We start from the raw sequence: 27,875 nt of genomic DNA on the forward strand, positions 1-27,875 counted from the left end.
AAATTAAACAGGAGCTCTGTACTCCAATTCACAACGTCGACAGTGGCTGGGATGAAGCTGCAAAAACAGCACAAAAGGATGACACGTACCAGGTACACTGAAACTTTAAAGGAGCCATCTTGTTGTGCATGTGTCCACATTAGGTGAACGCACACTGTCCTCGACTCAGACGAGATGCAGTGTGAAAGAGTAGAAGGAAATCAACAACAGTAAATAATCTCTCACGCTTGGCACACAGCTGAGCAGTGCATCATGAAGGAAGGATGGCAAAATCCAGCCCTTGGCACATAGTTAGTGACACTTGTGCATTATGAAAGAGGGCTGAAAGGGACTTGGAGTTAATTGCCACAGTAAAGGTGGCTAAACATACTTTTGACTACATTTATATTTCTGTGAGAAGCAGAAGACCAGGTTATGAACCCATGCCAGCAAGAAAACAGCAACATCTGATGTCAGCCTGAGATGTTACAGTTGAACAGAAGTAAAGGTTGAAGAATGTTTTGAGGGCCAGATAATCTCAGTGCCATCAAGCTGCGTTGGGGATTGTAATGACACCAGAAGTCAAGCAACAAGTGCTTGTGAGCTTAGGTTGACTGCCTCTTGAGACTTTCTGTACAAAAAGATGAAATGGTGGGTTCCACTGGTGAGGAGGAGGATGATGATGTAAATGTTTCCTAGGAAGCACAGTGTGGGCCAATGTTAAATATGTGACAGAGCAGCAATGGAGGACAGTAAAGAGTGCTAATGTAGGAGAAGGTGGTATATTCTGCTATAAAAATGGTAGCCAGGAGAAGACAGCTGCTGCAAGATTTGCAGCCCTACTTGATGACCTAGGCTGATTTCTTTTGAGATGATAGATTGGTGCCATTGTGTTAAGGTGTTGGTTACTTGGACCATGCAGGGGGATCATCTTGGGAAAGTAATACGGGTATAATACTGGTGGGACAGGTGAATCGGGATGTAGAGAACAAGATAGTAAACTGGATTGTCTGTAGACAATATAAAGGGTTGAAGTAAAAGATGGTACTGCCCAAAGAGATGTTGGGTGTACCAGAGAAAGTGTGGGAAAAGGCCAGGATTTTCTGAATCCATCCATTGTCTTGTCAGGTGCATGTAGGTTTGCCACGCTTTAGTGTATCACGAGTCGAAATGCTTGCCATTGCTTATTGAGCGGGAGCCAGACACCCTTCCCATAGTTTCATTTCAGACTAACATTTATTCCCGTAAGCGTTTTCCAATGACCTAGTGTTGAATAAAGGGCAGTGGTTCATCTGCCCGGAAATGCATTTTAGACACAGCAGGTTTAAGATATAAAAATGCAATGCTCAAGTGTGATGGTGATGGGAGGAAGTTCAGACCGGTAAATTTCCCTAGTTGCTTCTGGACATCCTATTCCTCGCATATGTTTCAACTGTGGCACCGCAAGTCTTCCGCTGTGTGGAAACAGTGACTCGGTGATAAGTTTGCAACTTTTTCAAACAACCAGGGCTGTATTTTTGCTATGAGGCTTTCGAGCATGTGGACCTTAGTGTGAAGGTCCAATATGGTTGAGCAGCACACTTATTTAATAACAGTAATAAGACTTTCACAGAAATGTTTATTGCTTTGTATGTTTTGCTGAGAGGCATGTGTAAATCTATCGGGATCTAAATCTTATGTTACTTTTAGTGAACTGCCAAGTAAATGCATATTAATGGTAACATTCTGAAATGTTTCATTTATATTGGTGAGATGCTTATTATCATATTATTAAAGAATGACTTACATTCTACTGTGAATTATATAGTGACTCTCCTTTATAAAGCCAGTAGGCCCAAGATTTTAGAACTGCATACCACCTGTTTGTTACAGAGATAATAGGAGGGTATTGTGGATTTTGGGTTAGAGTATGCTAGCGTACAAGCCACTAAAAGGTGCCTCTGGCATAGCAGTCTTGTTTTCATTTAGGGGGTATCTGACATTTGTTATGAGCTTATGAATTTTGCAAGGCCTTTTAGGTGTCCCCATTAGTTTATCTGCCATCTTGTATAGATTTCTAATATTGTGTGTAGTATCTAGTTGTGTGTGTATGAAAGTATCTTTCCTTTTTAAAGAAAATGCACTCACTGGACATTGACTTAGCAGCATGTCCTATTTGCTGCATTGCTGAGTTCCGAGGCTCTTGCCCACAGCACTCCCCGAGTACGCCTTAGACTGCCCTGCCTTGCTACCCTCAGAATCATGGGGCATTTTGTTCCAGATTTACGGGTCCACAGTACGGGGGCACCAGGACACTAATATCCAAAGACCTTAGCTATGACATATGGCACCAAGTAACTTCCGATAGCCTTGGAACCAACCCATCAGCATAAGAAGAAAATAACTGAAAGAGAATGCGGACCAAAGCAAATAGAAGTGGCCGAGATGAATTCAAGATTTCATCCATCATTTTATTCTTTTTATAGCTAATTTTTGAGACATTAAGCCACACAGAGTGAAAGTCTACTCAAATATACCGCCCTCATCGATGGCATCTGGTGGTAATGTATATGAAGCGAGGACTGGTCTCCGAAGATCCAGGTGCAAAGATAAAGAGGCTGAAAACTGGAATTGTGCAACTGACTAGTGTTGTGAGAGGACGTTCTTGGCACGAGGTAAAGGTCATGGTGGTATGCAAACGAGATGCAACAGGTTAGGGCACACCACCCGCAAGCTGTATGCTTTTGTGTCTTCTGAGGAAATCTTTCCATCAGATAGATTGAAGAAAACATAAACAAGCCACCAATAGAGAAGTGTCTGGAGTGGCATCCTTGCCGCCTTCTGTCAGTGGCACTGCCAATAGCTCTCCTTTCACCAGCAGAGTCCAAATATTATTCATCAAGATGCTGAGGCAGTCTCTTCAGAAGGGGAGGGATAATAAAATAATTAGTATCTGGACGATGCAGTGGTCCAACGTTATTGTCTTGATACCCAAGAAAAACTGCACCTATCCAATGACCAGAGTGCCATGATTGTGATGAATGACGTGCTCAGAAAAGTTTTGGACTAGTGAGAATGAATCAGTCTGAAGAATATATTTGCAGTTGATTTCTCCTCCGGGAACCTATTTCCCTTTGGAGCCAAGTGTGCTGCAGAGGGGAGCAGATAGAGATTGTCAAATTGGTGACTGTATTTCTCCTGTATTGGTGATGTGCATTTCGGACAGGAGAGGTCAGTCAGACGGTATTTAGAGTTTCTCTGCTTAAGGTTCTTCAGTGAGTGATCCACCTTCCATCACAAACATTCTCTGCCCAGCGAAGGAAAATGTTTGCATAGGGCATCCCCTGAGAAGCCAGTACATCTCACACATACATGTCTTTTAAGAATGACACCTTTGCTCACAGACCTGGTAACTAGTTTGATTTGCTTGTTCTGTTACGATAACTCCCTTTTGTCCTGTAGCAAATATTTGAAAGAATCCTTCATTTGCTCTATCAAACTAGGGACAGCTAATGCTTCCATCATCCTAAGTGCAAGGGTTTATCAAGCTAGCAAACATGTGGCACTGGACATTCCTAAGGCTAATCAAGCAAATGCATATAATTTGTAGCCTAAAGCATGAAGTTGTTTCGACTCTCAAGTGTTGTTTGAAAGGTGGTCTTTTTAAACTCATCAGAAAAGTCATGTACATAAAGTTCTCTGGTGTTGTGTGCCACTAGAAAAAAGCAGGGTCCGTTGGAAAGGGCCTATGATTCCTGGATGCACTTCTAGAAAATGCTGAAGTGGGCTGCGATTGATCCCATGCCTCTCAAATACCATCCATCAAATCTTCAGTGACTTGCAAGACTGCTTCTACCATCCATCAAAGCCTCAGTGAATTCCAAGACTGCTTCACAGAACTGTTTGTCAGACAATATCTTCATAAATACATATGATTTGTATTGGTCTGTGTGCACAGATCTACAATGTCTGCCGCTTTCTTCATGACAACAGAAATGTCACATTGCTGAGGTGAAGCGCTAACCCTCCAGGACTAAAAGTTATTTCTCAGAGAACAGTTAAGCCCAGTGGCATTCTTTAGAGATGCCATCCAGCGAAGAGAAAAAAAAAAAAAAAACAGTTCTCTTTATCCAGTCCTTCATTACTAACAATCACCAACAATAAGCATCCTAGGATGTTGCTTTCTTCGATGAAGCCTACTCGGGTGTTCAGCTCTATTGTGACATCATTCAATGGACAGCGCCTTTAGGTCAATATTGGGTCCACAATCCGATTGCAAGCAAGTAATTAAATTTGGTGGCCCATCTAGATCCAGCCTCTGAAGATGGAGAAAAAAAGAACTCACAATCACTACTATTGCATGGGCCTCATTACCACTCTTCAAAATTTCCAGATCCAGTCCAATTGCTGGGAAACGGGGTTAGTAAAAGGAATCCACGAGTATCCATTAGAAATTACTCAATACAGTGAAGTCTAAGACCTACACGACCCGAAAGATGCCATACTGGAGAAGCTCTATTTGTACACAAAGCAATGCTCTGTAAATCAAAAATACACTGGAAAGTTGAAACGTTAGTGGAAGACACCCATTGACATTATTTACAAATTCTTTCATTTCTCAAGTGTACACCAATTCATGAGGTCCTGCAAGGCGAGGGCAGCATCGCAACTAACAATTCCACAGACAGGAGCACCGGTAGGGTCTGGCTGAAGCTGAATTACCAAGAATGCTGTTTCTTAGCCGGTGCTTACAATAACCAATCTCCTTTTCAGAAGTAAAGATATTAGTTGTTAATAATTATTAATATTTTTTTAAGCTGCTAAAGGGAGATGGATATTTCCTATGCAGTTTGGTTAGTGCAAGGCCCAAGGCTAAATGGGCTGAAAACAAACCCCACTATCTAAGGTAAAAACATGAGGAAACGGCAATCATTTCCCAAGATTGCACACATTCCACATTTTGCTTTATATTGCTTAAGGTATGAAAGCCTCACATCCTATGGTTACCACATATATGTATCACTTTTTCATACTATTTCGACAGTTTTGGCACTATGACCAAATGTATAGATTCCCCATTCAAATCTCACAGCATAAATGGTACGCTCAATGGAATACTTTAACAGTCTAGAATTTACCATTCTTAAGGTCTCTTGGGTTACTGCAGCACACATAATATTGGTAAGTGGAAAACAGAAAACGCTGATAAAATAGATGTATTTTCTGAGTGTCGAATCTTTAAGCATGCTTTCACAAAATGCTTTTTTTCCTACTTGTGTTAAGTCAAAAGCAAGTTTCCATATATATTAAATAATATTGAGCATTTATGTAGAGCACAACAGAAACTACTTTGTCAACTGTAGCTTAAATTGTGGGAATTATTCATCCATCTCAACAGCGCCCACTTCATCAACCTTTTAGGCATAACAGGCAGAGGTGGCATTTCTAGGATCTGAGCCTACTACTTGCAGGTTACAGAAAGGCCCTAAGATCACAGAGCTTCACCTGTGGGGCGAAAAGCACCTGCACGGATTTCTCCACTGGTGACCGGGCCAAAATGCTAAAAAAACTCAGCGAATTATTTTCTCAAAGCCGTGAGTGTCAAGAATCTTACGGCATTAGCAGATGATGCACTTACGCATTGCTACCTAGTATAATAAACATAACACAAAAGACCGTTTCACACGTCCTCCCTGAGCTGCTATTTAACTATGAATCAGAGAAGAGACAAACTGCTAAATCTCTAGGAGAGGTCAGTAACATTGTTAACGGTAGCAAGAGGCCAATCATTTTCCAGACTTTCTTCTGCTTAAATGGTTCAAGGGGCCATATGGGGGGGCACCTATCGGAGGATAGTAACAGTAATATCATATGGGATCACTATTATTCTCTACAGTTATCAACCTTGTTGCACAAGAAGCGCTCTTCTGCCCATATGGCTAGTGCTGCGTTAGACAATTACTATTAATAAACAATTCATACATAAATATATTTAACAAATACAATCAGGATGCGTTCTATGCAACATGGATTAAAACCACTTTGACAGAAAGCCGCAGCAATGTAATAGTTCTATACATTCTCTCTGTGCTTGGGACAAGGAACCATTACCACCCTTCTCCGGTTAACAGCCCACTGCTTCCCATTACGTTAAGTTGTTCAGAGAACAAAGAGAGACCAGGATAGTCTCTTGAAGTTGTAAGGGGTGAACCTGATTCCTACCATAGTCAACAGGGCTTTTTATGTGGTCCGAGAAGAACCAGACTTTCATCCACTGGCTTTAATGGACAGAATCCTCCAAGCTGCTAAATATGGAGGGGGACTTTCTCCAAGAAATGCATCTTCTTCATAGACTGGCTCAAGGAAAACAAAGACATTTCACATCCAGCGAGCAATGCTCATTTCCGATGCATGATGAGAGAATGTTTATTTGGCTAAATGCTTACATTCCTTGTTTAGGTATATTCAAACATAAGCCTAAGGCCCCACCCCCCCAGAGACTCACCACAGGTATACACAGTTGTGTGACTGCTCGGTAGGGGAACTGTATTTGTGAACTATTTAGCGGGGGATGTGGAGGAGGCTGGCCTGGCTTATTGTGGGTACCTTGTGGTACTTACACCTTGTGCCAGGTCCAGTTATCCCTTATTAGTAGATTAGTAGTGTTCTAGCAGCTTAGGCTGATAGAGGTAGCTAAGCAGAGCAGCTTAGGCTGAACTAGGAGACATGCAAAGCTCCTACTATACCACTTATATCATATAGCACTATATCAGAAGAAACACAATAATCAGAGTTACTAAAAATAAAGGTAGTTTATTTTAGTGACAATATGCCAAAAGTATCTCAGAGGATTTACTCCCTTAGGAGGTAAGTAAAATACACAAAATATACACACAAACCAAAATCAGGAAAGTAAACAGTTAGAGAAGTAGTGCAAACACTGTAGAACACAATAGAATGCAATAGGAGACAATAGGCCTAGAGGCAACACAAACCATATACTCCAAAAGTGGAATGCGAACAACGAATGGACCCCAGTCCTAGTGTAGTGTGTAGAGGGTCGCTGGGAGTGTAAGAAAACACTAAGGGTGTCCAAGATACCCCACCCCAAGACCCTGAAAAGTAGGAGTAAAGTTACCCTACTACCCCAGAAAGACAGTAAAGTCGAGATAGGGGATTCTGCAAAGACAACAACTGACTGCAAAGCAATGAAGATGGATTCCTGTACCTGAGGACCTGCAAAGTATACTGGCTTATGCAAGGAGGGCAACATCTGTGCCCTTCAAAGCATTTCCAGAGGCCAGGAGAGGCTACTCCTCTCAGGCCCTTAACACCTATTTCCAGAGGGAGAGGGTGTAACACCCTCTCTCAGAGGAAATCCTTTGTTCTGCCTTCCTGGGACTGGGCTGCCCAGGCTCCAGGGGGGCAGAAACCTGTCTGAGGGTTGGCAGCAGCGGTAGCTGCAGAGAAAACCCCAGAGAGCTAGTTTGGCAGTACCCGGGCTCTATGCTGGTGCCCCGGGGATGCATGAAATTGTCCCCCCAATACCAGAATGGTATTGGGGTGACAATTCCATGATCCTAGACATGTTACATGGCCATGTTCGGAGTTAACATGGTGACGCTACATATAGGTATTGACCTACATGTAGTGAACACGTGTAATGGTGTCCCCCCACTCACAAAGTCCGGGGAAATTGCCCTGAACTATGTGGGGGCACCTTGGCTAGTGCCAGGGTGCCCTCACACTAAGTAACTTTGCACCTAACCTTCACTAAGTGAGGGTTAGACATATAGGTGACTTATAAGTTACTTAAGCGCAGTGTAAAATGGCTGTGAAATAACGTGGACGTTATTTCACTCAGGCTGCAGTGGCAGTCCTGTGTAAGAATTGTCTGAGCTCCCTATGGGTGGCAAAAGAAAAACTGCAGCCCATAGGGATCTCCTGGAACCCCAATACCCTGGGCACCTAGGTACCATATACTAGGGAATTATAAGGGTGTTTCAGTGTGACGATCAGAATTGGTAACATTAGTCACTAGCCTGCAGTGACAATTTTCAAAAGCAGAGAGAGCATAAACAATGAGGTTCTGGTTAGCAGAGCCTCAGTGATACAGTTAGGTACCACACAGGGGACACATACAGGGCACACTTTATGAGCACTGGGGTCCTGGCTAGCAGGATCCCAGTGACACAGGCAAAAACAAACATACATACAAGTAAAAATGGGGGTAACATTCCAGGCAAGATGGTACTTTCCTACAGGACGCAGTTACCAGGGGAAATACCATGGGTGTCATCAGGGTGCCAAAGATTGACACAGGGTATGAAGGGCTGGGAGACAATGGGGTGAGGGTCTGCTCCCAGGAACCCCCAGACCCACCCAGGGAATTAGTGGACAGCCTAAACTAAGCTCCTAGCGTGGTGAGGCGTGTCCAGTAAATAGGTTACAGGGGACACTTCAGTAGGCCGTGCTTTCTGCCGGTGCCCGTCTAATTACTTTCACCCTCCATTGTGTAACCAACGGAAGTGTATAGAACTTTCACTTCACTGTCCGTGTCTGCTTAGTCAAGAGCAAAGAAGGGTAGGCAAACTGAGTCGTAGCTTTTTTTATCTTTTGGACAGGATAGAGGCACTGTTGTGCTGTGGGAATCTTCTTGCGGTCCGTGGCTTGCATGTAGTCAGAGAGCGCGGTGCCCCAGTCTACTTGTATTACCCTGCAGGCCCAGAACGTACAGAGCTTTTCGTCCGACTCTTACATGCATTGGGGACATGTCTCCACCGCAGTTGGGCAGTAAATAAGGTGTAGGCGCCAACTGGTTAAGTATGCAATTGTAGGATAATGAATTGTAAACATTTGAAATGTTTGTGGAAACCCTACAGGGCTACTCCAAGGCTTTGTGCCATTCTGAATCATTAAACACCTATACCAAGGAATCCTCATCCTCCCACTTAGTTTGAAGATGTGTCAGGGTGGTTATGGGGTCCTATACAAATGCCCGGTATAGCCAGGTGATCAAACGTTTACTGTGTCCCAAGAAATGCAACACACGGGATTGTAGCAGGTTTGAACATCCCAGTGCTTAAGCAATGCCCATCTGATAGTGCCATACATCAGGAAGGCCCTGCTGTGCAGGCAGTGGTGCTCCTGGAGACTCTGAAAGCTCACGAGTGCGCCATCCAGAAACAGGTCACCAATCATGGTAATACCGGCTGTTTCCCGTGCTTCTAGACTGCTTCTCATGAGAATGCCACCTCGAAATGGAAGAGAGTTGGGAATAGGGACAAAGCCTTGGAGTGAGGGAACCCCCACACAAAATATTCCAGGGAACCGGGAACTAAAAGGCCATGAAGATATCCCTCTCGTATTCTCCCACAAGTGAGTCCCCATCTCCCCACGATGGCAGCCCGCTAGACAAAGGGCGAACCGTTGAAGTTGAACTGCGAAGTAACAGTGTGAAAAGTTCGGGTCACTCATACCGCATCCATCCCCCCTCCGATGAGGGCTCCAGCTTGGACAACAACACTCTCTTCTGGCATTACCCCCCAAATCAGATCAGTCAGTAAACAGTAAAGCTTTTGGATGGTTTGGGGAGGAAAAACAACCATAAGTCTAGTAAAGGAGGCACGGCAGCATCACCATTTTAGAAAGGGCGACCTGGCCCGCCTCAGACAACGGAAGGGTTACCCAGAAAGATGCATGCAAGCACAGTGATCATATGGTCTTACTGAGATTGCCCTGAAGAAGATCCTCCCTTTTATGGTGGACTTGAATGCCCAAATACTTAAATGTGCTAGAGGCCCAAGCTAGTGCGCCATCACCCAGCAGTACATGTCAATCTCTGAGATGTTCCAAAAAGGGGAGGTGAGGGACTGAAAGTAGTTAACTTTGAGTCCAGATAGCCTGCCGAAAGACTCCAATATCTATGTGAACGGGATAAAATCTCCATAAACATCTCAGATATAAAGGATCACATCATCGGCATAAAGACAAATTACTTTTGTCTTGCAAACAAGCAGAACCCTCCCGTCCCAGCCCGGCCTCAAAAGATCCCAGCACCAGGCCAAACAGTATAGGGGATGAGGGCATCACTCACAGATGACCCTAGACATCGGATACATGTCTGAAATACTGTGCCAGGTCTTGACTCTAGCTGTGGGGTTATTATAAAGGAGATGAACCCAGCCTATCAACTGGGAACCCAAGTCAAAGCTCCAGTGGGTCAAGATAGGTAGGATTAGTCCGCTATGATTTTGCTAAGGATCTTGTAATTGTGGAGAAGAGAACTCAGTCTATACGACAAAGGAGAGGCAGGGTTTTAGCTGGGCTTTTGTACAGGCGCAACCAGGCCTCATCACAGTGAAGACGGGAGCATCCCTAGATCCTTGGCTTTATGGAGTCGTAGAGCCAGGGAGGAATGGTATTTTGCATAAAAAATAAAGTGGTAGGACGTCACTCCTGGAGGAGCAGCCTCTTAGGAGGGGAAAAATCGTCTGTTTAATGATCTGCTCCTACTGGGGGTTCCAGGGCAGCTCTGTGTCCCACCGGCACTTGAGGTAGAGAAATCTCCATCAGGAATGAGCACTGAGCAGAAGTCAAGGCCCTCACCTGTATAACATGGCATATCAGGAATGAAAAGCAAGTTAAGCTTCCCCTTGCCGTCCTTGTCGTGCCTCCCTGGTCCCTAATAATATGGATGGGAGTCCATGTGTGATGTGGTGTGGAGTGATGTGCTGAGCTGTCTCCCCGGTCTATTGGCCTCCGCATGTTTCTAACCAACATGCGTCGTCCAGTCTTCGTAGTGTAAGCATCTGGATCAATGTTGCGTTGCAGTACCTCTCCCCTTTCAGATCTTCCCTAAAAGATGTTGTCAGCATGCCCTCCCCTCCAGTGCCCCTAGGGATTTCTCAGTCTCAGAGCTGAGAGTCTAGAACCGCTGTAACCTTTTTGATGCATACCCCCTATGTTAAAAGTTTAAAGGCTTACCATTCCACTAGGCGGGTGGAGGCCGTGTCCGTATTGTCTGCAAAGTATTGAAGTCACCATGTCGGGAATGGCAGGGGTACGTTCCCCCACTGTGTATCAATTTGCAGTGGCTTATGATATGAGAAAGCCTTTGCCAGTAAGGATGTGTGGAGGACTGAGGTAAGGAGGTCGGCCAAGCCCATTATGTTGTCCAATCGAGCATGTAGCCTGTGAAGATGGGAGAGTAAAGAGTACTCCCTGACCTGGGGGTTCCTAGCTCGCCACACATCTAGTAGGGTCCAATGAGTCCTTCAGGAACACTTGTAGCTGCTTGTACTAAGTAACACTTATAAAGTACTTTAAATTCTGTTCTTCTTGCTAAGGGAAGTCAAAGTAGGTTTCAAAATGTTAGAGGGAAATTGTAGGAAGGAAGCTGGCTATCTATGCAGTATGGCAAATATAGGGGTACACTATGCATATAGTAAAGGCGACTCTTATAGGCTGACAGACATTAAAGTAATAACTCTAAATGCTTTCTTTTGTGGTAGTGTGCGTGAGAAGTTTAGGCTTATCGGAGGGTAGTGCTAAGCATTTGTTGAACACACACAGAGTCAAATGAGACACGCACTCATAAACAACTTGAGACCAATTTAGAAAAATAACATTTTTATATTAATTTAGACACCAAGATCTTCAAAATCACGTAAGTACTTTTTGAGTTAGTGATATTTCAGAACTTAGAAAAATCCAACTGACAGATTTGAGGCATGAGCCTCGAACGCAGTAATGTCATCCTAAGGTGAAAACGTACACTGCACAGAGTCACTTGGCAATTGACTTAAAGGACTGTTCCTCTGGACTTAGGGTAAGTAGAAGCCAAGGTCTCTAGAACCATCCTCAGTTTTCGGTTACCTGCCCCGGTGTGTCTGGGTGCAGAGGTGCTCCTAGCTGTGGTAGCCTCGGATGCTACACGCGTTGAAGACAATGGGAGCAGTACCTGGAAGAAAAGGACTAAGTTTGGATTTGGGGTCCAGTCCAGCTGAACCAAAAGGGGGCTCGGATCTCGAGAGTCTCTAGGGCCAGGGTCACTATCGGTTGGCTCGGACTTGGGCTGTGGGGCTCGGGTGCAAAGGTGTTTTGTCCAGCGGATTGCTGGTGTTAGATGCTCTCACTTTTAGGGGTTGACCTGGTGATGGGGGGGAAACAGTGTAGCAGGGACACTCTTGGTGCTGGCCTTTGTGATGCTGATTTCCCTCGTCCGTAGGTCAGTCTTGACGGTGTTGGTGCCCAGACTGGACCTTGGTTCCTGCAACTGGCTGGGGCACCCTGGGTATTGGTGCAGGAAGGGTCTGGGCAGGCTCGGCGTCTTAAAGACGGGCTAGGTGTATGGGGCTGCACTCCTGGACAAACTGGATTCTTTTCCTGGCGAGATGCTCCCTCGGTGGACTCGATGGTCAGCAAAACAGAGAACCGGACAGTCACAGTAAGTGTCTGCTGGTGCAGGGAAGTGGCTCCTCCACTCCAAGTGACATGCTGACTGGGTGAGAGGGGCGGAAGGGCGAAGTGCTGACAGTCCTCTGAGGCTCTTGGCAAATGCACAGCTGCAGGACAAGTTGAGTCTTCACAACTGGCGGGGCAGGAGTAAGCAGGCAGGGTTTTGCGTCAAGTCCTCAGCCAGTCCACAGTTCTTGCATCTTTTTGCAGTGAGGCAAATCTGAGTTCCTGGTGTCTGAATTTAGGGGCATTTGCGTGAGTGTTGGATAGTAGCCAATGGGCTATTTACCCCTGGGTGACTACATCCCCTATATAACCAATTCCTGTGGGGAGTGGTCATACCCCTTTCCCAGAATTCCTAATTGTACAAAAAACAAAATGGTTGAACCATTCCTTTGTGAAGCGTATCAGGCTGCCCATCTTAGGGATGTGACTAGCCTGGTAGTGCAACACTTATCCTTGCATAGCTACTTTCCAGCCTATCCTGGTGCCAAATGGGCCTCAGGGCAGGGGGTGACAATCCGCAGGTCTGGGGGAAACCAGGGTTGCATTTCAAAGGAGGCAGAGGCTTTGAAGCCTCTGGCCTTGGTATGCTGATTTACTAGCCATCTTGCTGGAGGAGGTGATAACACCTTCCTCAGGAGCAAGCATTGTTTCTGGGCTCTGAGAAAGGAGCTCGCACCTACAGGGGGTCAGAAACTCATCTATGGTGGCAGGCTGGTCGTAACCAGTCAGCCAGCACACTAGAGTGGAGTTCAGGGGCACCTCTGGGTGCATGTAATAATAAGTCCAATACTGGCATCAGTATGAATTTAATAAGATGAGGTGTTTAATACCACACACCATAGGTTTCAGTGAAGCCATTATGTTGCTGGATGACTCTTAATGACCAGTGCCCAGCACATAGCTTAAGATGGCTTCCCTTTTCGCTTACAATATTAGCAATAGAACTAAACATCAAAGGGCCACATCTGTCATGCAGATATGCCCTCACGTGTAATATAATGCACCCTGCCTTAGGGCTCTTAAGGCTTGCTGTAGGAGTGACTTACATATAATACATGCAGTGTATTTGGGCATTGCACAGAGGGTGTGTGCAATGTTGTTTTTTTCACAATGGTTTATCCCATTTCACATATTCTGCAATGGCAGTCTGCATGGGTTTTAGTATGGTTTCCTTAGAGTGTCATAATACAAGCTGCAGCCCACAGGACCCTCTTTAGTACCAATGCCCTAAGTACCAGGGGTACTATTTACTAGGACTTACAGGTGTGCTAACATCCTACTCCACTAGGTTAGAACTGGATATTTTGTTTTGCGGGGGTGGTTGGGGGGGGGGGGGGGGGGGGGGGGGGAAGAGAACAGTGGCACTGGAACCTGGTTAGCAGGAGTCAGTGCATTGTCAGATTGTAAAACCAGCATCCAGTCATTCGTATGAGGGCAAGAAGAGGGGGGGGGGGGGGTCAACGACATCTGCAAAGAGAAGTCCAGTTTCCTACAGACAAACTCTCTCCTTGAGAGAAGTATAATCACCTTCATTCTTTGTGTCAAATTCTCTTTCCTGGCAGTTTTAGATGGAGTGCCATAGCATAACCTAATCCAGATCCCATCAGGATAGTTAAAGCTGAGATTTGTGATCAAAATCTTGGATAGAAGAGAGCATTTTGAAAAAAAATCTTTGGTGAAAGCAGCACCCTTGTCCTACTTTCTCCAAGATGCAGTAACTAGGATACTTGCTTCCACACGCATCACACCCACATATCTTATGCAAATGAGAACTCCAATTTTTCTTGGACTACACAGCATAGCAAAGACTCTACCTCCCAGTGGCAGGCAGAAACGATTGGTAGACATTATTTTGCTTAGTTTGAACATCAAAAGCATGTGACCGGATTTAAAGAGCTGACTACTCGGGGACACCGCATTTGAAGGAATGAGATGAATGAATATTCATAAGGATCACTAAATGTGTAATTCTGCATTCTCTTTCTGATTTGGAAAAGCAAAGCCTGGAGACATTGTAATGTGAGTTCTTGATTTCTTGATGCACCAGAGTACTGAATATTTAATGCTTACCTAAATTAAGTGCATGCCATACCATATTATCCGCTTTTCATTAGTCTGATTATCAAGAGAAATAGTACATGGGCAAAACGGGTATGCCTGGCAGTACTAGTCTACTGACAGGATGTGTACTCATACATGGCTCTTACATGTTCACAGATGAGGAATAACAATATGGACCAATGGGAAGACATCTACATTAAAAAAGTGCTTCCTAACGTTAGGCATAATAACAGTCAAAAGAATTGTATCACAAATCCTGGGACTATTGAGAGGTCCAATATCTGAATTGTAAGTGTAGTAGAGCCTCAATATCATTCATCCTCCCACAATCATGCAAGCCCGGAAGGCCACTGATCCTTTTCTGATCTGATCTACTGACATCACAGAATTCAGAGCACGCAAACAGTTTTTTTTGAGTTTCGGAAAGAAGGGAGAGCTGCAGCCTAGAAGATAATAATTCTTCAATTGCCCTAATGAGGCCACGATGTTGAAGTTAAGCTACAGTGTTAGTGGATATGAAGGAACACATTACCACTTTCCATGTGTTAATAACAGAAATGATAAGGACAGAGAAATAAGACAACACATACATTTTGCGGAGATAGCAATCCAATACTGTCACGTCTTACTGAAGGTTAATTAGCTTGAGACTCTGAGGTAAACCAAAGTAAGGAGGGTACTTAGCCGAAATACTGATTGTAAGCAGGGAGTTAAGACTGAGCTCCCCGGTTTTCAGGAATTAATCAGTCAAACATTAGCTCTACCTAATGACCTACCTCAGAGGAGAGATAGTAGAGCCACAGCTCTCTCTAGTGGTGTAAAATACATTAAATGGAATACGGATCAATATTCAAAATATCAGCTTCATGGAAGAGATTGAGGAGGACGGAGATTCTCAGATGCCACAAGAGCGAAGATTGACTGGTAATGCACTTGATTAGTAGAATCCAATAGCGCTTTTTTTTAAACAAATGGGTATCACCTGTACTAATTTAAGAACGGACAGATAATCTTACAAGCATTTGTAATGCAATAGGTCTCGCATTTGTGAGAGTTAGAGCTACTGGCGTTGTAAGTGATAATGTCTTTTACCCATGTGTTTTGCTTTGGAGTGGAATTATGTGGGCTGGATTGGAATTGTTGGCTGTGGAATTGACTGTGGTGGAATTGTGTGGTGTGGAGTGGATGTATGTAGTGGAAATATGTGGCATGGTGTGCAGTGGAATTATGTGGATAGTAATTATGTGGTATTGAGTGTACTGGAATTATGTGGAGTGAGTGCGCGTCATGGACTGTACTTATCTGGAATGGTATTTTGTGTTTTAGAGTGGTATGTAGTGGAGTTTAATTATGTGCTGTGGAATTGTGTGGCATGATGTGGAATTCTGTGGTGTGGATTAGATGTATGTGGTGTGCTGTGTAATTGTGTTGAGCTGAATGATGTGTTTTTTAAAATTATGTGGTGTAGAATGAAAATGAGTAGAACTGAATTGTGTGACGTGGATGTGCGCGGCGTTTAGTGAAATTATGCTGACTGGAATTATGTGGCATGGTGTGGAGTGCATTTATGTGGACTGTATTACCAAGTTTAACAAGGGACAGAAACGCAATTTGAGGTGGAATTTTTGTTCTGGTGCACTGGGGCTTTAAGGGGAGTATCAGAATTCGGTTCACAACCAAAAATACTTCTTAAAAGAAAAACAACTTGTAGCCTGTCTAGTACAACACTAGAGGCATAAGTGTGCACAACATGTAAATCTACGGTGCAAGATGCAAACAGATTGCTACGGGTAAGTAATGATTTCCTTCGCCACCCACATTCTACTGAAACAAGACTGTCTGAGGTCACTTCACAGGCCGCACTTGTCTACAATGTAATGTGCACAAAGTGTATTTAAGGTGCTAAGTCGTGTGCTATTCAGGTAGCAGTACGTTTATGGTTGTAGTCACACTGTAGTGTGTTCACCAGCCCATGATTGTATGTATGTTCTTTGGTGATGGCACGGTAAAGGCACTGGTGCTGACATTTGAAATTTATGATGTGCTATGAAATCTTAACTGAATGTTAGTGCTTTTCACATTTTCACAATAAACATAGGAATTATTTGGTGTACAGTCTGACCTGTTTGGTGTACTCCTCTGAGCAGCCAGCCATAGCATAGTTTAATAAAAAATAATAAACTAAGCTACTTAAAAATAAACACAGGACTGGACGACGCACCACAATGAGCCAGTGGCCAAGGTTTCACGCTGTGCTGACCTCACACAGCAGAGAAGCAGGCCTGGGACGGTGGTTCGGATAGGCATAGGTGTGATGATGAGCAGGTATTACCATGCTGTGCACGGCCTCCTTTCATACGCAAGACTCTGATCCAGCTGGGCTCGGGCTGAGCAGGCACAGCCTCTGTGCAGAAGTTGCGTCTGATTCACAAGTAGTTACAAAGTGCTAGAATGCGGCCAGTGCTTTCTTTTCTGCATCAAGCACTATGATAGGAGGGTGAGGGGGGCAAGCAAGACAGTGTCTGAAAAACAACCAAGGCGAAGAGAGGGGGCAAACAACAGCAACAGGAGGGGGAGGAGGGAAAGCGACCAAAGAAGCAGGCTGGAGACCAGTATCCCACAGAATATTGCGCAATGGCAGCTCATCGGCTCTCTTCGGGGCTCCTCATTCTTTTTGCAGAACAGGCTCATAACGGAGAGCTCTCTTTTAGCCCCACTCTGTCTCAGAGAGCAGGGTCTCAGCCAGACAGAAATAGTTGCATGCCAAGCTGAGCTTAGGTTGTGAAATGTGAGATGGTTGGTCAGCGTGCACCAGCTTTTTTAAGGGCATGGAAGTGGAAGGGGGCAGGTAACAGAGAGAAACGCAGGGGGAGAGACGTGCATGAAGAACACAACGCAATAACAAATGCACTCTCCTTGAGTCCTCGATAGAGTAGATGTGGCGTAACATACAGAGCTGCCAACTTAGGAACTGGGGAACAGGGTTCAAGTCACATTATCGGCTCTCCCATGTCTACTATAAAAAAAACGTAAACAATGGCATTTGAAACTAAATATGGAAGGGAGCAAAATTACAAATGCCTAAATGCTGATCAAAGGCTTAAACAAACCCAATCCCCCTCCAAAGAAAGCCCAAAACCAACCAAATATCTTATTAAAAAAAGTCCAACTGCTGATCGACATCTAAAATCGCAAAAAAAAAGGCTAAAAAATACAAGCAGTGGAGCAGGAGGCAGCACTAACACAAGTGTGGCATTAAGAGGAGGTTGGAGGGAGGAATGCTTTTAAATGTAAGCATCTATGGAGCCGAAGCTAAACACAGGCAAACAGTAACAAAGCAGGACACAAAAAAATAGTCCCCCAAAGAACAGATAAAGAACCATAACGGAATGATAGTGCTTAGTCCCTGCTCCGTGGGAGGAATGGAAGAGAAAAAGGAGGGACAAAGAGGCAGGACTGACCACTAGGAAGCAAGGATTTTTAAAGGACACGGACATAGACAGATTAAAAGCAATGGCATGAAATGGATGGAGCTGAACCTCATGAAGCATTTACAACAGGTTGCTAAGCGACAGCACAAGCGCTGCCTAGGGCTGACCTAAAAAAAGAATACGATGTGTAAAAATGGAAAGCTAGAAAACCAACAGATCATACACTAAGAAATGTTGGGGTAGGGTAGCCTACACAAATAGTATGTCCTGTAAATACCCTAAAAGGAAACTGAAGATGTAGGATTTGGAAAATGGTCAACAGAAAGAAAATTATTCTTGCCTTCTGAAGATGATACAGATCAGTTTTCTGCAACGACTTCTGTGGTGAAATGTCTTCTTCCTCCTCGTTCCTGGCTTGGTCCACTTGACCAGAATCTAGGCCTGTTTGATGATAAATGGTACAGAGGGTTTAGCAACATCCGAACATCTCAAAAAGCACAGAGAATTGTTTTCTTTGCAAATTTAAGAATGGAAATGAATTTAAAACTGAAAACTTTATTGAATCCAACTATTAGGAAAAGGATTGTAAATGTGCATTTCATAGGAGGCCTTGCACCCCAAATTTTCATCTACACTGTGGAGGATTGCTGCCTGGTTATTCTATACTACGTTATAATGAAAGTCAGCCTTGTGTCAGAAAACAAGTAGTGCAGGTCAGAAATATCAACAAATGGTTCATGTGGACCAATGTTCCTTGTCACTACCTACATAAATAAAGATAAACTGCATAAAACAAGAATTCTAATTACTTTTCCAGAAAGAGAAACTGGCAGAGAGCACTCCATCTATCCAGGTGAACTGCACATATACCAAATTACCGATAGTGGAACACCAATGACCGTATCTTCAAGGATGTAGTACCCCATATTAGAGAGTAAGAATCATTGTACAGCTGAAAAATAATAAAGACATATGTACCAGTCCCAACACAGTGAGAAATGGGTTACCAATATTTAATATAGTAATGAATCTGACTGACTGAAGACCACTTAATCAGTGCTACTACCTTTTTTTGTGTGGCAATGTTGAGTAAGCGGTATAAACATTATTATGAACCATTTTGCTTTTATTGCTGTTGAGTGAAAATTTTAGATGACATCAATTGGTGCATTTTCAGTCACCTTGATAAGAGGGTGGGGACTCTTTTACAAACTTGCTTAAAATACACTGTCTGTTATTGATACAGTGACTCAGAATCCAGAGGAATGCCTTTTTTAAACGTATTCCTTCTAACATGTAAATACACTATAAACTTTGGGTCTGTTGGCAAGAATATTTTCTAGAAGAAATATAATTTAATGTATGAGAAAATAACATTCAGAAACAATTTAAGTTCCTTCTGAACAGAGGTGTGTTGTTTAGGCAGGCAAGGTAGTGCGAGCTGAAATAGTATGGGGTTGAGTTTTTTGTCACAAAAAATGTGGGGTACTGAAAGGAGAGTATAAATAAGTATATGGATGTATTAGAAGCATAAGCCGAGGACAGATCCAATGTGGCAACCTTATCTTAGTTCAGAGTGGAAATGGACCGTTGGGACTTTGACATCAGTGAGCCGCAAGTCGATTTTTGGTGGGCCACGAAAGTAAAAGGATTATATAAATAATAATGCCTTTAAATTCTGTATTTATTTTGTCACATTTGCTGCCCTTTAAAGACAGGCGAAATGTCAAGCTATGCCTTCTGAAAAATTGCTGCTTATGTTTTTTTTGTTGTTGTTTTTTTTAACATGGGATTGGCGTTTGCAAACTCCTCTCACTTTGCAGTCTGAGAAAGAGAAATAAGCTGAATTATGGGATAATCTTGCTCGGGTACAGTGAATGTGAGAGGAAAGGTAACAGGATTACATTTTTTATAACACACAACAAAATGTAAATACCTGTACATATTCAGCAGTTAGGAAAGCAAAAATGAAGCACTTTTTTAAAATTCTGAAGTCTGGTGAAAACAAAGATTTTTAATGGATCAAAACAAATCAAGACATTTTACTTACTTTTGCACAAATGATAAATATTCACTAAAGCCTGATTTCCACACATCATTTGTGTGCAACATAGTTTAGCAGTAAAACTGTAGGTCTGTGCAAAGTCAGTGGCCATTTCAATGGAAAATATGCTACTTCTAAAGCATTGTGTGGTAGCGTAGTGTTATTCAGTTACATTAAAATGTTGTCTGCCTCATGTCCATTAAAGCTACATGAGTCAGAAAAATTTGTTGTTCTGAAATTGGGTCATTTTTCTAAAAAGTTCGGGAAGTACTGGTTTGGATGGTAGGCTGGTAATGCCTTTAGTGTTGAGCATCCATAGTTACACTCCTAGTCTTCGCTCTCCTGCGACAAGTAAATGGATACCCAGCTGCCTAGTAACGACCAGAAACTCAACTATTCCCAATTAAGGCATGCCTTAGGTTGACTATATAAGATGAAACTGGGGGCAAATAAGGTAGGGCAAACAAGTACTGTGGTGGGTATGCATGGATTTCCAGGTTAGAGAAACAACTCTCTATCCCACTACTATGGAGAAATGTGCTAACTGTCCAAAGACAGAACTGAGCCTTGTAACTACGAATAACAGCTTAACCATGCAGATAAGTGTATCCGTCTGACTTCTACTCCCATAAAAAAAATCACTTTTCTATCAAGTGAATTAGAAAATTTTCCGAATGTTTCGATTTTTAAGAGTACGTTTAACCACAAGGTCATTGGTTAGGATGTCCAACCTACATGCCATGTGTCTTTGATCTCATATAAACAGAATAATTTGCAGTGAATAATCCACTGAAACAAAAAGTTAAAAAAATACTTATTTTAGTTTTCTTTACGTCCCTCATTGCAATGTGCTGATAAAGCATTTCATATTCATTAATGCGCGTCAAATAGTCACCAAGACATGTTTTTCACTACAGTAGTCAAGTATGAGCGATTTATGGTTGAAGATTGTTTTGAGAAATTATATATATATATATATATATATATATATATATATATATATATATATATATATATATATATACACACACACACACACACACACACAGAGAGAGAGAGAGCGCAAAAGCAGGATGTAATTTTTTCTGAATTTTGTAAAATAATAACAAACCATCGAATGCATCTGGGGACTAAAGTTGTCTACATCTCAATCGTGCTGCGGCCTTTAGTGGAAAAAGAAACAGCAAGTAAAACATGCAGGCACCAGTGAGCTCCACAGCTCTACAGCGTGTGCTATTTTTCAAACACTCAGTGATTCTTCTTTGTAGGTACAGCTGCCATGCTATTATGTAAAAACATTAGTTCAGAAATAAAATAGTCACATCTGAGCCAACTTCACCTAATCTGAAACTCAAAGAAGCATCTGTGTCAACAAAGATCCTCAGAAAAATTTGGCTCAACAGTGACGCACTTCCGAAATGCTTGGGAAGATGGGAGCACTGTTTTAACTGTGCATTTTTCTTGTTCACAGTAAACACTGACAAAGTAAGGACCTGACAACTCACACGGTGTCACCATGTGTCACAAGAGCCTGGCTCCCTTCACACAGTCACCAGATGAGGAACCGCAATAACACGGTGGCAGGGAAGACTAACTGGAAACCACTGCAAAGAGTGCAATTCCATCTAGTCTTTGGAAGGCGTAAGCAGCCAACGTACATTAAGGAGTATGAAAACACACAAGGAATCGGCGACAGCCTCAGTAACCCTTTGTTTTTGGGAAGGATAGACAGTGGAGGATTGGTGGAGGTCAGAGTGTCTCTTAGGTAGCTCTCGCCACAAGGTTCTGTCCCCACCAAGACCCTGCCCTCTCCTCCTTCCAAAAGTGGATAAGAACCCTCTCTAGGCATCTATTCATAATGCATTCTGTGATGGTGCCATGCAGCTGCAAGGAAAAGCTCGTGCCCAGTGGCAAGGCAGAAGCTACTTTTAGTAAAGGAGGATAATTCACTTGCTGGATTTAACACAGGAACTCAGAAAGGAGGAGCTATGATGGTGTACACCAATGAACTACAGAGGTTGGTCTGAGAGATCCCCTTCCTCTGTTCGCCAGTTCCCTACTCTGAAGTTCATCTATAGCAGCCGCAAAGCTTCCCTTTCCAGCTTGGCATTTTCTTGGGGTCTAACATATTTTATTTGCCAAAATCATGTTTTAATATAATAGCAAGGTACTCCAATGAGCAAGGTGCGTTTGCACTGAAATAAGAAATGTAAACTGCATGGAGGTCAAGCATTGCACACAAGCAACTCTGAAATCCAGATAACCACCACAGAATTCGATTTAGAATCCAAGATAGCTGTTGGTGGTCTTATACACAACAAATAAAATGACACACTCCATGAAGCTGATGCCCTCTAGCCTGCAAAAGCAATAACACGACGGCAAGTGTCCCTCAGACATAATCCCGCATGCCCTCAGTCCATTAAATACTGGTCTACCCAGCCCTTTAGCTTCCAAAAACAAAAGAGGGGAAGGGACAAAGACACTGCCCCCCTACCCCTCAGCCACTCCGCATTGCAGTTCTGGAGCTTCTAAAGTAATAGGGCATAATGAATGGTGCCCATTAATGATCAAGGATATGCCTTGGTGTCCTATTTGGGGAAGTCCACTAGGCTACAGCCTCACCCTCACAAATTTACAGCAAAGCTTTGGTTGGAAAATCAGTGATGACTCATTCAGTTAATGTCCACCATGAAGAAGTATGACAAGGCCTTCGAGTGAAGGTCGTTGCTCAATACCGGCCCTCAAGGTGCAAGGAAACAACAAACCAATCAAAGGTTTGCAGAAACATTCTATAGTCCATGGAAACTTCTTTAAGTATTCAAGTTACAAAATGCCTTTCAAGCAGGGGTGGTGTTTAATACATTAAGGTAACTTTTCATAGGTGTGGGCCCTGCTGAGTGAAAATGAGTTCTGGGAAGGCCAGGTTGAAGTCAAAGTAAAGTGTGGACCATGGAAGGTATTTTTGCAAATCCTTTGAAGTCACAAACATAACAGATTTACCGGATAGCCAATAAAAATATCAAAACAATCTACAAGCACTGTGTCTAAATGGGAATGTGTCATAACATTGCTTAACCTGAACACTGGGTATATTTTCCGGCTAAAGTAGGAGTTGTGATACCTCGATAAAGGCCCACTTTGTGCACAACAGGTAGGAACATGGGAAGACCAAAAGGGACTGACAGTCTACTATATATATATTTAAAACTGGTCAATACCAAATGTGAAATATTTTTTGAGAAAACAAATCACATTTTCATTAAAAACTATGATGTTTTTATTAATGATTACGTGATGGTAATTAAAGCGGATCGCCAATCATTATCGTTGTATACCTCATTAGTTTCAGTGATATTTTTCCCAGTGTTTGCCAATGAGGAATCTTCTGTTTGTAATTAATTTCAAGCCGCATTCAGGAGACATTTCACAGTGATATTTGTGTTCCCTGAAGAGGCCATAATCACATCAACAGTTCTGCTGTTGATGCTTCGTCACGTTTTCGTTCTCTAACCCAGTCATTGGCAAACAGTTCGCAAGGAGGTGGCTCACACATAGTGGTGTCAAAAAGCGGCCAAGATGGAGCCCTTGTCCTAGCTGCATTTCTTCTGCCACCTCCCCCTTTTCCATCAGTGTCCTTGATGTCTGACACTCACATCAACTGCAGCAGCCGGCTTAAACAGTCTACAAATGGCCTGGATTTCACCCCCCAGACCTGCAATCAAGAACACAAGAGAGTTCTTGGTTGTAACGCTTACTCGGAAAATGACAGACTATCAAAAGGATTAGATTATAGAATAGCTCGAGTTTTAAAGAAGTCAAATATGCGAGCATCAATGTATGCAAAAGGTCAGTCCCGATGAAGACATCCATTTAATTAATATCCTCCACAATGAGGGCCAAACGATTCACCATCCTTCGTGCTGAGAAGTGCACTGAACGAATAGGGCAGTAACAGTCTACGTAATTGATCTAACCAAAAATAGCTTTTTGTTTCCTCTATTCAGGTGTGGTTACAATTTGTCACAGTCTTTATGAACTAGGAGATTTCATCACGAAGGCACATGGTAGCAGGGGGTACTATTCTGAAAGTATTTTTTCTGAACCTTTCTGATTACTCCAGTTTCTTTAAAAGTATGCAAGTATGTTTAGTGAAATAGTGTTCTTGAAGAAATAATGAATGAATAACATTTAAGGAAATGATCTAGACACAAGAAATGTGTGCAAGTGTTTCTATGAATAACTCCGATTTCCAATTCGTGGTTGACTGGAGGAACTTCTTTTCAGGTGTAAAAAGGAAGAACAGACATATATAAAATCAAATTACACACGTGCCTTTCAGTATTGGAATGTGCAATTTTGTTATTTTGGGATGTAATTATAATTACATTATTTATCTCCGGTATCTGAACAGTTCCAGAGTATCCCTAAAGAACTGCCTTTTATACTCATGTTATCCTATTTCATTAACAAACTGTGTGCTAAAATGGATCACATTTTGCTATGTTTTTCAAAAATTTGAAGGGGGAAGTCCCTACGCCCCAGTGTAGGTTGTGTATGATTGCTCTCTTTGTACAATTGAAGACCGGCATTTAAGTTTCAATAACTGTCACTGATTGCAAGGCTTTTACATTTAAGGGTGGAAGAGGTGCTGTCCGGGTTCCCTTCAAGGACCTCTATCCAACATCTCTAGCCTGTTTCCAGGCTGGCCTGCTCCTTAAAGTTATCGGTTTCTCTGTTCATCCGACAAGTTACTGGTGTTTTCTTAGGTACTAGGAGCAAAGACATAGGAGGAACCGAAGAAGGGTCAATGAGGTTGTGGCAGACAGAGAGATGGGGAATATGACCTGCAAAACCTATTTGGGCATACCTCTTTATAAGACGTAATAAAAGAACAAGCCAAAGACAGAGCTGGCTGCTGCAGATAGTGTTCTAAATGACAGGAAAATTGACAGAATAGGTGGGCTTATTGGTCATACATGCATACAAAGGGGTTAAAAGAAGTTATACATACCGACACACAAACCCCACTGTATATAAAGTTTATTTGTAGAGTCGGGGCATAGACAATGCTTGAGACTGAAAACAGTTTTGCAGATGGCAGGAAAATGGACAAAATAAGCGGACATACACTTACAAATACAGAAACTCGTGTGTGTGTGTGTGTAGTATAATTATAGTGTCAAGGAAAATACATAAGACTAAATAGAGCCTAGGAATTTGTACCAGGTATGAACATGGGCAAAGTAGGTGGGCATAGTGGCTCCTATATTCAATACATCTATATTTAGCTACGTGTCTTAAATATATCAACAATACACAAGCACAAATACAGATTTGGAGTTGCAGTAGGCATTGGCAGCAGTGGAGTTTATGAGGTTACAGAAAGTAGGAAGATGGTGAGATCAGATGCGTCTGATGATCCTAATAAACCCTCAATATCTATGTATGTGACTGTTCAATACAATAGCAGCGAGTGCGGAGAAGTCGGGAACCTAGTGCGCAGATGGATGTACGTACACAAAGCAAATCTTACTACCACCATACTTAAAATGCCTAAATACGTAGCTTGAGAGCAGTACGGTACTGCTTACAAGCAATATATGCACACACCTACACGTGTGCGTCCTGTCTTTATGATAGTGTACTACGGGTGGCCTCCCACTTGTGGGCTACCTAAAAACATTTCAAGTAACAACTGCTCACCCAAGCATGGCCCAGGCATCATGGAACAAAGCTTCACATATATGTTTCCTTCAGAGAAATGCCTAATGTGTTGTCCTGTTCAACTTGTACAGATCAAGGAAGCTTGACACTCACTTTCTGGGCTTTGAAATTTTGCCAGGAACTCTTCCATTTTCTCTGCAGCATCACTGAGCTGTTTCCTCGAAGAGATTTTAAGAAATTCTAGACTTTTCTTCAGGGCAGACACTAGTTCCTCTTTAGCCAACATCCTAAAAGAAATAGGAGTTTAGATAAATGTCAACAGGCACGAAGAAATCCAACTGCTTGTTAAAAAAGTACACTAGCAACTACCCTGGAGAGTATTACATTTACGACAATGTTTGGTATAATTACTGATAAGTTTGTTGCAAGTAATGCAGTAAGAAAAAACACAGTGGAAAATCCAGCTTACTGTGTGATCAACCACACAGAGCCAAACCAGCACAGCTCTCAACTTCCCATCAAACAACAACCCTCTCTCTATCACATATAAAGAACTATAAAGGTCTGTGCCCTCTTCTGCTCCTCTACCTTCAGTCTCTGTGTGTCTCTACCCCTGCCCTTCTCTCAAGGGGTGTCTGTTTATGTTCGGACACCAGTGGTGGACTGATAGTAACAGTGTCACTCTTATTTAGATGATTCTTTATTCAACAATTTCTTTTGAGGTTATTATATTTACTGACTAGTTAGCAAATAAAAATCATTAAGGGGGCTGGTGGGAGCTGCAATCAGTACCATCAGCTCCCTTTTGCCACTCAGGGACCTCACATCAGCTCTACTTGTACTGCAGAGTGAGGGGAGGAGGATGTTGCTGGGCACACATGGGTTCTCTGACTAACAAATAGAACTGACCGTTGAAAAGGCCGAAAAGGCCGAGAAGGCTGGGTGGACACAGAGGAGGGTCTCCTCTATGCAGCACTCTGCCACGGTCCAGTGGGGAAATCACAAGATGCAGAGTGCCCATGACAGCAAACATCTGGAAAGACATTGAGAAAGGCCTGTCCGAGGATATAAAAGAGCACCAGAGGCACCCTTAGGGAAGTGGGTTTAGCGGCCGCCATCTTAACAGATGGATGGCATGACCGGTGGGGCCATAGAGCCCACCCCACTGTGGAGGGTAGGGTAGAAGCTCCGCAGGCCAGCTGGCGCTCAGGTCCTTTTCTATGGGATTGAAGAGTAACCACTGGGGCTTTAATATTTCTTGAACGAGTGACATTGTGGTGTTGAGACAGGAATATGCTGCACATGTCCCCTACCAGAATGCCTGGCAGGATGTATTCCTGGTTTTTGCTTTTGGATCTAAACTCACACTAATCTAGTGTGTGTGCGCAGAGGCCTAGGCCTCCCACTAACATGAGTGAGGTCCTGGACCTGTCCTCTGACCTGGGACGGCGAATCAAGCATGCCCTCGTTGTACTGATAGTGGACTAGAGTCCCATAGGTTTAGTTCATCGAATGGTAAAGGCAGAGTAGGGTGTTTTATGAATCCATAGTTGTGGACCGGTATGAAGTCCTGCTTAGCTGAGTAAAGTTCTGCTTCTCTGTGCTTACCTGTATGTTGTGCATGTTTGTGGCCTAGGTGGTACATGCATGATGTGTATGAGTGTACCAGAGAAATCGAGGCCTGTACGATCCATACTGGATGTCCCTGGCCTTAGTTTTTGTGCAAGTTGAAAGTGAGCTTGTTTTACCAGACAGTGGAAGTCTGAAGCTGGAGGGAGGAGATCTGGACACTGAAATAGGCAGAGTAGGATAAGGCAAAATACAATTAGGTCTTTTGCTGAGAGGAGTTGCTGTTTAGTCTTTCTGTAGCACTGCCATTTGGTAGATGGTGGAGGTGAAATGTGAGACAAGGCTGTAATCTCTGTTGTTTCAAGGTAAAATGAACCCTTTATGACAAGCTTTACTGCCTTCCGCTGATCACTGTGGCTGATGACAACCAGGTGCAGAAAGCTCACACCTCTTTGCACCTCGGTTGTGGGGGTTCCGGACAGGAGACTGTCCCGATGTGACAACTGAAAGGAGAAAGATGCTAATAAACTGGTTATGATAGTGCAGACAGTCGATTCACACCCCCAGTCTGCTTTTACTGTGTAAACGTGGAACTCAATAACCAATTTGTTGTTAAAGTTCCAAGTTCTATTTGACTAAGGAAGGGAGTGCTCCGCTGACTACTGCTGAGCAACCAGAGG

General features: G+C 43.1%; 1 protein-coding gene across 3 annotated transcripts in view; it reads right to left on the bottom strand.

Annotated features, from left to right (window-relative positions):
• Positions 1 to 27,875, bottom strand: part of ORC3 (origin recognition complex subunit 3) — a 342,442-nt gene that overhangs the window by 45,180 nt on the left and 269,387 nt on the right. For all 3 annotated transcript variants that reach the window (XM_069235555.1, XM_069235556.1, XM_069235557.1), the window contains 2 exons: positions 25,780 to 25,913; positions 18,256 to 18,356 (listed from right to left, as the gene is read on the bottom strand). In XM_069235555.1, coding sequence (XP_069091656.1) covers positions 18,256 to 18,356; positions 25,780 to 25,913 — 235 coding nt within the window. The remainder of the gene's footprint in view (positions 1 to 18,255; positions 18,357 to 25,779; positions 25,914 to 27,875) is intronic.

This window comes from Pleurodeles waltl, chromosome 5, assembly GCF_031143425.1.
Source record: "Pleurodeles waltl isolate 20211129_DDA chromosome 5, aPleWal1.hap1.20221129, whole genome shotgun sequence".
Classification (NCBI taxonomy): domain Eukaryota; kingdom Metazoa; phylum Chordata; class Amphibia; order Caudata; family Salamandridae; genus Pleurodeles; species Pleurodeles waltl.